This window comes from Artibeus jamaicensis, unplaced genomic scaffold (assembly GCF_021234435.1).
Source record: "Artibeus jamaicensis isolate MK-2021 breed Jamaican fruit bat unplaced genomic scaffold, CSHL_Jam_final scaffold_1283, whole genome shotgun sequence".
NCBI lineage: Eukaryota > Metazoa > Chordata > Mammalia > Chiroptera > Phyllostomidae > Artibeus > Artibeus jamaicensis.
The window spans coordinates 11,887,691-11,899,694 of record NW_026522028.1 but is presented as its reverse complement, the minus strand read 5'-3'; the positions used below and the strand labels follow the sequence as shown (position 1 = coordinate 11,899,694).

Here is a 12,004-nt window from a genome sequence, read left to right as displayed (position 1 = left end):
TTAGCACCCTGGTGTAGTGGCTCAGCTGGTTGGAGTGCTGTCTATACAAGAAGACTGTGGCTTTGACCCATGGTCAAGGCACAGGTTGCAGGTTCGATCCCCGGTTGGGGAGCATGCGGGAGGCAACCAATAGATGTTTGTTTCTCTCTCACATTGATGTCTGTCTGTCTGTCTGTCTCTCTCTCCCCCTTCCTCTATCTAAAATCAATAAGTATATCCTCAGGTGAGAATTAAATGATAAAAGGAAAACTCAGCAAAAGTAAAAAACACGTAACTTCTAAGTTCGAAAATATATCTTTAGATTGAGATTTTTTCCCTGAAAATATCTTCATGTTGTATGCACTAATTCTAAAATTCCACTTAAGTACTATTGCAGGAAAATCAACTAATACAAGCTCTTTTAATCCCTTCACTAAAAAAATCTTTTGGTACCTTCCTATCATAATATAAATAACTCGAATCTCAATATTTTGAAATAGATATGTATGTTTGCAAATAGATATGTATGTCTGCCAGAGATTTCTCTTTTTTAGAGCTTTCCTACATATTTAATTATTTGCAGTAATTATAAATGTACCACACAAACAAATATCAAAATTCATTTCCTAGCCTCAAAGAAGTTCCAGTTTAGTCTAGAAAGGACATGGGTATGGAATACATAAACGTACAGACTATAAATTAAACCTTTATATCATAAAAGCCTACAAATATGCATAAGCCTCATAGGGTAATATGCTTATCAAAAATGTCTAGTACATTATCTGCTGTTCTGCATTTTGTCACTGCCCCCAACCCTGTTCTTTTAAAGTTTAATTCATCTACTTCTTAATCCCCTTCCAGCGTTAGTTAGCTTCGAATGAGAGGCTATTTGCATTTTAGAAGTGGATGGAAGAGTGTCACAGTGGCCTAAGCAGAATTCAGTTCCAAATGAGAAGTGAATTTATTTAAGTCGGATCTACTTTTTACAGTCTCAAGTCCACAGCACTAACCTGAAATTCCAGATCACTGGGCAGATGTGATGCAGAAGGAATTGAAAATACTTTACATTCATATCGTGCTTTGTAGTGGACTGTGTGTGCTTTTCACATACGTCATCTCATTTGAACCTCCCAAATATCCTGTGTGATATGGAGGAGCCTATTACTGTCACCACAGTACCTTAACAAGGAAACTCCAAGAGAGAAAGACATGTCATTAAGGTTGCTTAGCCAGATACCCGAAACACTACAACTAGAAGCCAAGCCTGTGCTTTTGGACTATGTCCAGCAGTACAGAGCAGTTTGTTTTTTTTTTATTTCGTGATCTACTACACAACAGGAAAAAAATCAAATTAATTCTGCACAGAAATATGCATTTATGTGAGTAAAAATGTATTCACTACTCAAGGAGAAATTCCCTCAGAGATGCTTAAAGTGTGAGGGAAAAAATCTTTATTATCTTTAAAAATATGTGGCATTTAAAATAATAGGCAAGTAAAATACAGTTACAGTATTTCTTTTCCAATTTACAGATGATTTCACTTTTCCATTTAACAGTGTAATTCTCCTCTCAGACTGTACTAGTAACATATTATTCATGGTAAGAAGATTAATTTCAGAAAGTAAGATAGGCAATAAAGGCATTACATCAAGATCAAACAGCCCTGGCAGCTCGGTTGGTTAAAGCATCATCCTAATACATCAAGGATGTGGGTTTGATCCTGGGTCAGCGCGCGTACAAGAAACAACCAATGACTGTACAAATAAGTGGAAGAACAAATTGATGTTTCTCTTTCCCTTTCTTCCTCCCGCCCCCTCAACTCCTTCTCTCCCTTCCTCTCAAATCAATACATAAGAAAGACCAAACAGCCACAGAGAATATGTGAGGTAATAATGCCCTACAGACGAAAAGATCCAGTCATCTCAGGCTCTCAGTATGGGTCATATCTGTCCTTAGGGAGCGAACTGATGCAGACCAGGTTTTACTGTCTACCTTCTCGCCCTTGAGGCATCTGAGGATTCTCCCATCTCCAGCCCACATCTCTCTCATGAAAACTCCATACCCTTGGGTTCCATGTCATCTGAATATCACCTCTTAATGTCCACAGATATTTCAACAAGCCCAACGTCTTCAAAATCAAATTATCATCTCCCCCAAAACACACTCGGCCTTCTTTGGCTTTCCCATTTCAGCGAATGGTTCTAACAGCCACTGAATTTTCCAATCCAAAAGCCTGAATGGCATCCTTGTATTCTTCTCCCTCCTCTGCCACATTCAGTCAACTACCAAGTTTTGAATGAGTACTTTCAGAAAGCCCCAAGAATGTACACCACCACAACACTACTGTAGCAGCCTCCTACAAGAGGCCAACTAAAAGGTACTAACAGCTCACATTTATCGAGACTTACTTTGTACCAAGCACCATGCTAAGCTTTAGGTCTGAGTAAATGAGTTAATTCTCCACACTACAATTTGAGGTTGGTGCTAGCCTGATGTTTGTTTTACAGATAAGGACACAGCTACAGAGAACTCTGGTATCTCGCTCAGGGTAACAGGTGAGGCCCAAGGTCTTAACATTGCGCCGAATTCTCACTTCTCTGTCCTTGCGTGCACTTTTGTGCTCTACTTGGAAAGACCCTTTCACAACCTGTCAGTCCAGCTTCAAAGGTCAGCACAAACTCAGTCTCCTCTACAAAGTCTCCTGATGCCCCCTGCTGGTGCTTGTTCCTCTAAGTCAGTGGTTCTCAAAGTTGGCAGCAAGCTCTAAAAACTAGAGGCCTAGATCTCAACCCCACAGATTCTGATGGCATGGGTCTGGGTGAAACCTGGGCATTGGGGCTTATAAAAGCCCCCCAGCAGGTTCTGATATGCAGTCAAGGTTGAGACCCACTGCTCTGTGTTTCCTCAACACATATACATCAGAGCACCTACCCCACTGCATTGGAAGAAGCTGCTTATGTTTGTGCTAACAGTACAGCGAGCTCCTGAAATGGAAGTTTCACAGTCACCTGGGGTGGGTTTTTTTTGTTTGTTTTTTGTTTTTTCCAAAACTAGAGGTTCCTGCCTAGTGCACTGTGGGTGGGAATGCAGACTAATGTAGCCGCTGTGGAAAACAGTATGGAATTTCCTCAGAAAACTAAAAATGCAACTGCCTTTTGACCCAGCAATTCCACTACTGGGATTATATCCCAAGAACCCTGAAACACCAATCCAAAAGAACATATACACCCCAATGTTCACGGCAGCACAATTTACAATAGCCAAGTGTTGGAAGCAACCTAGGTGCCCATCAGTAAATGAGTGGATCAAAAAAACTATGGTACATTTACACAGTGGAATTCTATGCAGCAGAAAGAAAGAAGGAGCTCCTACCCTTTGCAACAGCATGGATGGAACTGGAGAGCATTTGCTAAATGTGGTGAGGGACAAATACCATATGATCTCACCTTTTACAGGAACCTAATCAACAAAAGAAAAAAGCAAGCAAAATATAACAAGAGACATTGAAATTAAAAACAATCTGACAGTAACCAGAGGGGAGGTGGGAGGGGATAATGGGGGGAAGGGTTTTCAGGAACAGCTATAAAGGACACATGAACAAAACCAAGGGGCGGGTGGTAGAAGCAAGGGAGGGAGGTGGGTTTGGCTGGGGTGGGGGGGAGTTGTATGGGGGGGGTGAATGCAGACAACTGTAATTGAACAATAAAATAATTTTAAAACAACAACTACAAAAAACCCTAGAGGTTCCTGGACCTCACTTATAAACTAAATCTGATTTGTGGCCAGGACTCTGGAAACTACTTATCGCTTGACTAATTCTGATGTACAGCCAAATCTGGGGACTCTCTCCTAAGGTAAAAACTGGGTCTTTTCATTTATACCTGCCAGGGCACAAAACGGTGGCCAGGCCATAGCTGGACCATGGTAAACATTTGTGTAATGAATGAAATCTATGAATGTGAATCTGGGAACTGCGTGTACCTATTCAACATTCAAGCTTCCTAAAGCAGCAGCCTGAAAAACTGCTTCCTGCAATGAAATTCAAATTCTGGCCAGCCTTTCAAATGTGGTTTTTAATCCTTCAGTGCCCTCTACTGACGTGAAGATGAATGGCTACATCAAAACAGTTACAGTTCAAACATTTTAATGGTATATGCACGTAACTAGTCACACACACACTGTACTTTTTCTGCCAACACCTATACTATCAACTCCTTTGCCCTCCGGTCCTAGCTGGTCCAAGCTGATAACTCACAAAGCCAGATCAATCCTACTATTTGCTCTGTCCCCTCTCCCGAGCTGCACTCACGACAGACCTGCCCTAGCAGCACTCAGCAGAGCCCTTCAAGGACTCTCACTTATCTTTTTTGTTCCTTGGTCAGTGCCTCTTCCAAATTCCACCACACTCATAAAACTACTCACTTGAAAACACAAGAAACCATTCATCTATCAATTTGTCTCCGTTCTTGCTATTAAAAGCATGATGGGGGAGCAGCAGCATCTGTATCTCCCAGGAACATGTTAAAAATGGACAACCTGAGCCCCCACTTCAGATCTACTGAATCAGAAGCTGCATTGTGGGGAGTCGCATGCACATTACAGTTTGAGAAGCACTGGTTCTCAACAACCAGACCTAACACCACCATTTTATGACAGATTATTTTCAAAGTTAACTCTTTTGCTATGCTTGAATGAAATTCATCACCTAGTTACAAGCATACGTCCAACAAAAGAGAGCAGCAGACTGATTTGATGGCACCATCACGGAGAACAAAAAGGAAAGATTTGTAAGAATTATATTTCAATATATAAGTGCTCAACACAACTAAAGATGTAAAGAACAACTCAAGTACTCAGGAGGGGTGGTACCATCCAGATGAGAACCAGTGTCCACAATCACTCCATCCCTCTCCTTCCACCTCCCAGGAGGGAGGGAATCTCTCTCCTCCTTCGAAAGCTGGGGAACTCTCTCTTGTAAAAGCTCCCTCCCCACACTCCTCCCTAGGCCATATACACTGCTACATCTTGAATACTCCAACAACCAGAAAACAACTCTAGAATCTTGACCCGACATGTCCCTCTGGCAGCATATTCTCTCTCCTTCCCTTGACGGTCAAGCTTATCAACCACTGTGCACATTTACACTTCTCTCAGTCTCCAACCATGTTAATCCAGCTTTCACTTCCATTAGTTAAACCTACATGTATCATGAAAGCTTTCCAAATTGCCCAAATCAATAAATGCTTCCCCAAACTCACTGAACTCATCTTTCTGTAATGGACATTGTTGGTTGTGCATCCAGTCTCCATTCCCTCACTGTGCTCATGAATTAATTCCCTTCCTATGTGATTAAGGTGAAGTGACCCTATCTGGATATGATCCTGTGTCTAAGTCAATCAGAGCATGGCATATCCCTAGCCACTGAAGGGTCATGACTCCTAAAGGGACAGGGGCAGACACCTGACCTAAGTTGGTCAGATCAGACTGAAGGAAGAGCATGATCCAAGCATGGGAATCTTGTCCTCTCTCTTGCTCTAGTGCAGGGGTGTCCAACTCATTTTCACTGAGGGCCACATCAGCCTCGCAGTTGCCTTCAAAAGGCCGAATGTAATTTCAGCTCCTTAACAGTTAAGGAGTAGGTACATTTATACAGCCCTAAAATTATCTTGGCTCTTTGAAGGCAACCTCAAGGCTGATGTGGCCCCCTGGTGAAAATGAGTTTGACACCCCCTGCTCTAGTGAATGGGAAAGCATGTGTTATGGGCAGTTATCTTGCAACCATAGCGGAACCAATCTCACTGTTGAAAGCCAAGAGACAGGGCCCTCGATGACACTGTTGACCCACAGGAGTCCACCCTTCCCTGGACTTTTTAATTTCCCTTACTATCTAAGCAATTGGGTTTACCCAGCTGAAAGCAACCTAACATAGCCCGTCATTCTTCAAACTTCCCTCCCTTAGTTTTCAAAACATCACTCTTCTTGTTCCACTTCTCGAAAGTTGCTTCTCGAACATTTCTGGCCTCCCCTCTTCCTCTACCTACTCCTTGTATTTTGGTGTCCTCCAATGTTTCTTGCATCTTTTCTACTCCAACTACATGTTTCAATCACTTCGGCTCCCTCTATCTTTCCCTTGACACAGCAGAATTGAGTTCATGGCAGGTCCACCAGTAGAGTACCAGTGCTGTCCCCCAGTCCATCCACCTTGAGGACTATTTGCCTTTCAAAACTAAATTTTAGTGTCTCCACTGTGAAGCCTCTCCTGAAGTCCCCAGGGGTTCCTTGCCTTTTTGTGCCATGGACTTCTTTAGCAGTCTGGTGAGTCCTGTGGACCCCTTCTCAAAGCAATGCTTCTAATTGCCTAAAATACCAATTATATTACAATAGTTATAAAAATATTTTAAAATCCAAAATCTGATATAGTAATCTGTGCTTCTCTATTAGCTCATTAAAGGAAAAATATCTGTCCTGGCTGGTGTAGCTCAGTGGATTTGAACGCGGGCCTGCGAACCAGAGGATCGCGGTTTGATTCCCAGTCAGGACACATGCCTGGGTTGCAGGCCAGTTCCCAGGAGAGGACACACAAGAGGCAACCATACATTGATATCTCTCTCTCTTTCCCTTCCTCTCTAAAGATATTTTTAAATCTTTAAAAAAAAGATCTAACAGTGAGCCCTGGAAGTACTGTAATTTTGTAGTGATGAACATAAATGACATCTGCAACAACAATATGATGTGAAAATATCTGTGACTTGCACTGGTCTTGGACTTCTACTGGTGACTACAACTGCTAATACAACTAATTTGTTGCTGCGGTAGCTTATCATTTAATGAGTCCCAACAGATGACAGTTAGTGGTAGGGAAGTTAGCGGGTGGATGGATTGAGCAAAAAGGAAAAAAGGATTCAGGGAGATGGACAACAGTGTGGTGATTGCTGGGGGGAGGGGTTACAAGGGGACAGAATGATAATGGAAAGAAATATAACAAAGATTATACTTTTTAAGAATTAATTAATCAATGGGTCCTAGCAAACCACAGGACCTCTCCTCATATCCATGTAATCCCCAACCACACTGACTCTGGAGTTGGCCAGGTGACCCGTCTTGACATCAGCAAATGTGAAGCAAGCAGGTACGTTTGCGCATTGGGACTTGCTCTCTTGGAACCCAGTAAACATTTGAGAAAGCCCGACTTAGGCACACTGAGAGGTACCAAGCGCCCAGATATGGGAGTAAGACCACCCTGTAGTGTAGCCACCAGCTGAATTCAGCTGCTGGGGGAATGCCAGCAGAACTGCCCAGCCAACCTCCAACCTCCAACCTCCAACCTCCAGATGGCAAGGACAAATCACTGTTTTAAGGCACTGGCTTGCAGTGGTTTATACTCCAGCAATAGATACATGAAACAGTTGCCTACATCTATAACGGAAGAAATTGCGAAATTTCAGTTGGAGATTAGTGAAAATAAAGATTCTTTTTCCATCAGAAATCAGGGTCTCCCAGGATTCTCTCCAGATACTTTTTGAGGGGCTGTGGTTCTCAAGATAAGAACCCCTGGTTCAGGCAGAGAAGATACTGCTCTCCTTTTTTACTACCACAGTACATTGTTGATACCTATGTAAACTGATCACAGTATGTCCCCAGTCGTTGCAACATTAAAACTGAGCTGAGTTTCTAGCACATAATGGGTGTTCAACACAAATTAACCAAGTGGATGCAAGCTGCTTATGGGATCTGTCATCCCAAATAACTGGGAGCTGCCTGAAGACAAAATAAAAGCGAATGCCCAGATGGTATTTCTATGTGCCAGAGCCCCTTCCAAGTGCTTTACATATACTAACTTATTTATTCTTTATAACACCCCCATGAGCTATGTGCTATTCCCCCAATTTCACCAGTAGGAAAACAGGTACGAAGCGGTTAAATGACTTGCTCAAGGTCATACAGCTAGAATGTGACAATGCCAGGATTGGAAGGTGAAATCTATGTTCTGATTTTTATAGCCTGTACTAATGTGCCCAAAGTACACTGCAGGGATTCAACAAAACTTCTGAGTAGTATTTTTGAAATTTCATTAGCATTATTATATCGGTGTTACGCTTCTTGCAGACTAATTTCTGGTAGCTTGTTTTTCATGATAGAAACTATCCTTTACTTTCGTAAGTAGTAAAAAGATAACTTCACGTTAAAGTGAAGATTTTCGAACAAAGTCTTCACTGTACAAGTCCATTTCTTTCAAAGGACACGAATTCATAAAATGTAAAGAGGTCAACTTGTCCATACGAGATAACGTTCACTAAGGAGAGGAGCAAGCTCCAGCTTCCCACTCCCTCAACCCAGCCACTCCAGTGGCAGCAACCCCCACTTCCTGCAACTGTTTCTCAAGTGGGTGGCCCTCCCCCATTCACTCAATTAGGTTCTGAAACCTGACCCGACCGAGCAACCGAAGCCGAACCCCGCAGTGCCTGGAGATGGCCTCACCCTACCACAAACCCAAGAGGGCACCAGGGGAAGACGGTGGATACCTTGGGGGTTACTTGACTTTTTTAGAAGGTTTTATTCAAGAGAGTACGACCCAAATAGCCCCACCCACCCACCCCGGAGTCTCACGCCTCCACCTGGCAACCGCCGGCTCCAAGCGGACAAGTGAATGAACCGCCGGAGCAAGACGCAGCCGGCCGGAGGCGAGAATAGCCTCGCGGTGAACAGGGCTTGGTCCCCAGAGAGACCCATGAGAGCGCGGGAAGAGCTCCGGGAGGCCGGGAGGGAGCGGTGACAACTGTGACCCGACTCCACGGTCTCACCTTGAACATGTCGCTGGCAGCGGCGGCTCCGGCGGGGTCACCCCGGCCTAGGCCCCGCCCACTACAGACCGGCGGCTACGGCGGCCGGATAGGGCCCTGATTCTTCCGACAGCAGGTGGGCCGAGTTGCGAGCGAAGGCGGTACAGCCGAGTTGATCTCGCGAAAGCTTAGTTCAGAAGCGTGGGCTAGAAGCGACGTCGCTAAGCTGCGGCGCGGCGCGCTAAGCTTCGGCGTGTCGCGCTAAACTGCGGCGTGTGGCGCTAAGCTGCGGCGCGTGGCGCTAAGCTACGGCGCGTCGAGCTTCGCGCTGCCAGCGAACTCAAGCCCCGCCTTCCGGAGGCTCCGCCCCTGCGCCGACCGTTGCTAGGCGGCCAGAAACCGCCAGCTCCTTGTGGGCGGCACGAGCGATGGGAGGAGGGAGGCGCGAGAAGACTTGCGCCTCGGCGAATCGGCTTTCCCCGCCCAGATTGGGCGCCAAGTAACGCGGGCTGAGAATTTGTGCTCTAGGCCACCGCTCGGGGGCGCCCGGTGGACCTTGGGCGGCTGGAAAGCCTCGGAGCCCCCGGAACCGCCGAGTTTGGAACCTGGATTTACCTCCCCAAAGGTTTCGGGGGGGGGGGGGGTGTGGTGTGTGTGTGTGTGTGTGTGTGTGTGTGTGTGTGTGTGTGTGTGTGTCCATGGGTTGAAGTTTCTACGGTCTTAAGTTTGAACTAATTTGCTACACTTTTAGTCTGCAAAGCCCCTGACCTTTTGTTTTCCCATCGGTATACGTAGGTGTATGCCCCTAACTAGGAATCAAATGTTTGTCCCCTAATACTAGTAGAAATAAGTAATAATGACGATTACCTTACTGACAAGAATACTAAGCTCTACCATGGCGTTTACTATGTGCTCAGCTCAGTCCTAACTCCTTACACATATTTGTCTAATCTTTTCAACAACCGAAGTCGGTGGACATTATTCCCAATCTGAGGAAACTGAGGCACGGAGAAGTAATTTGTGTAAAGCCACACAGAAGGTAGGAAGCCAGGATCCAAACCTAGGTCGTCTGTGTTTATAGACTGTGATCTCACCTAAATAATTGTTATAGTGTGTCATAATGGAGGTGTGTTTGATATTTCATTCTGTATTTCATGCTCTAACGCTGTAGAACATTTAAACCCATCCAGGCAGGCAACTAGATGATTTGGGAGGTTTATGTGATGGTATTCACCAGTCAAAGACCACTTGGAACACCTCTGTAGTTGAACAAGCTGAATTTGTTTCTTTTCTCATTGCTGAGAGGAAAACACGCACTTTGGGAAACGATGGGGCATCACCGTAAGAGGGGGTTAGGAGGATTTATTGTAGGATTTGGGCTTGGTTGGGTGATTTGGGGGCAAGTTCAAGGAAGCAGGGCTTTGCTCTGAATTAGGTGTTGTTAGGAAGCCACCTAATACCAAAGCTAATACCAAAGCCCAGCTGTGAGTACCCAACCAGCTCCCAGATGTTCAGGGCTGCTTTTCTCCTTCTCAAGTGAATTGTATATTCCAAGCCACCCCCATCCACAATCCTAAGGAGAAATATTGAGAAGACTCTGAAGGCTCTGCATTAGGAATGGAATGTCATATGTATATAAAAATATGAAGTATAGTGGTAAATTAGGGCAGGATTCTTAATTCAGGGGGTGTATGTGAAGTCAGATAGGGAAAAACTACAACTTTATTTTTACTAACCTCTAACTGAACTTCAGCATTTCTTTCAAATATAATGGAGGCAACAAACCACAGTACTATCAGCAATACCTGTGACTTTGCCATCAATAGAAAGTACAGAGCCCTGGCAGGTGTGGCTCAGTGGCTTCAGCATCGGTCTGGGAACCAAAGGGTCACCAATTCGATTCTCAGTTAGGGCACATGCTTGGGTTGCAGGCCAGGTCCCCAGTAGGGGGTTTGTGAGAGGCAACCACGCATTGATGTTTCTCTCCTTCTCTTTCTCCCTCCCTTCCCCTCTGTCTAAAAATGAATAAATAAAATCTTTTTTTTTGTAAAGGAAAGCACAGATATCTTCATATCATGTTATAGTCATGGAATACTTCTTTAGATATCATTTCTACTCATTACCACTTCACAAGTACAGTAGTGATTAGAGCTCTCATTTAATGCATAAAAAAGCACATGTTTCTATAATTTTGTTTTCTGAAAATATTGCAACAATGATTTCAACATAATTGAAGTTTTTCGTAATCCTGTATATTTTATGTTATGCATTTTTACTTTTTTTAACCTCACCCAAGGATATGCTTATTGATTTTAGAGAGAGGGGAAGGAAGGGAGAAAAACACTGATGTGAGAGAGAAACTTATGCATCCCAACTGGGGAGGGAACCAGCAACCCAGGCATGTGCCATGACCAGGAATCTAACTCGTGACCTTTTGGTTTACAGGATGGCACTGCAGCCAACTGAGCCACACTGGCCAAGGCTATTCATTTTTAAAAACAGCTCTTTGAAGGAGTGTGCCCGTAGAGGTCCACAACACCAAAAGAAGAGATAGAGAGCCCCTGGTTTAGTAGAAGAGACTAAGCAGTAACTAAGAATTTGGGAACTGCGTCCAAATTAGAGTAATGCATCAAAGGACAGAGAATCAGAGATGGAACCATATGACTTAGTACACACCCTCACACTTTACCAAGGTGGGAACTGTGCTACTGAGAAGTTAGGGGTGGGGTTAGAGGTTAGGGGTTTCATAGCTATATCATGACAAAATCGGAGTGGAAATTTTTTAGACAAGCATGTAAAAATCCTCTGCTCTGCTAGGCGTTGAGGATTCCATAGTTAGCAAGGTGCCTCCTCCCCTCAATGAGATTGGTTGGGTGACAGCCAAGAAAACAAATTATGCTGCAATATGAGAAGTAACGTATAAGGAATACATATCCAGTATTATGGGACCTTGGACATAGGAGTGTGCAGTTCTGTAAAAGAGTGGAAAATTTAAGAAAAGAGGCATCAATTGGCATCAATTAGCTCAGGGGGTCTTCAAGAATGAATGGATGTTTGCTGGTGGCAGGGAAGTCATTCCAGGTAGAGGATGTGGCATGAGCAACAGCCCAGAATTGTAAAATCATTGACTGATTTTTGGCAAGAAGTTCTTGTCCTCACAGAGGATAGAGAGGAATGCTAATGAAAGTTGGTACTTTGAGATTTGAAAGAGAGAATGGAGCTAGATTGTGAAAAGGCTTGAATGG

General features: G+C 44.1%; 2 protein-coding genes across 3 annotated transcripts in view; one reads left to right on the top strand and one right to left on the bottom strand.

Annotated features, from left to right (window-relative positions):
- The window catches only part of APOO (apolipoprotein O), a 53,788-nt gene extending 44,677 nt beyond the window's left edge, over positions 1-9,111 (bottom strand). For both annotated transcript variants that reach the window (XM_037142950.2, XM_053655839.1), the window contains exon 1: positions 8,781-9,111. In XM_037142950.2, the coding sequence (XP_036998845.2) occupies positions 8,781-8,789 (9 nt within the window). In that variant the 5' untranslated portion in view covers positions 8,790-9,111. The remainder of the gene's footprint in view (positions 1-8,780) is intronic.
- Positions 9,112-9,223: 112 nt separating this feature from the next.
- Positions 9,224-12,004, top strand: part of CUNHXorf58 (chromosome unknown CXorf58 homolog) — a 66,617-nt gene continuing 63,836 nt past the window's right edge. Inside the window, 1 exon segment of the mRNA XM_053655795.1 lies at positions 9,224-9,384. The gene's annotated coding sequence lies outside the window, so the exon portion shown is untranslated.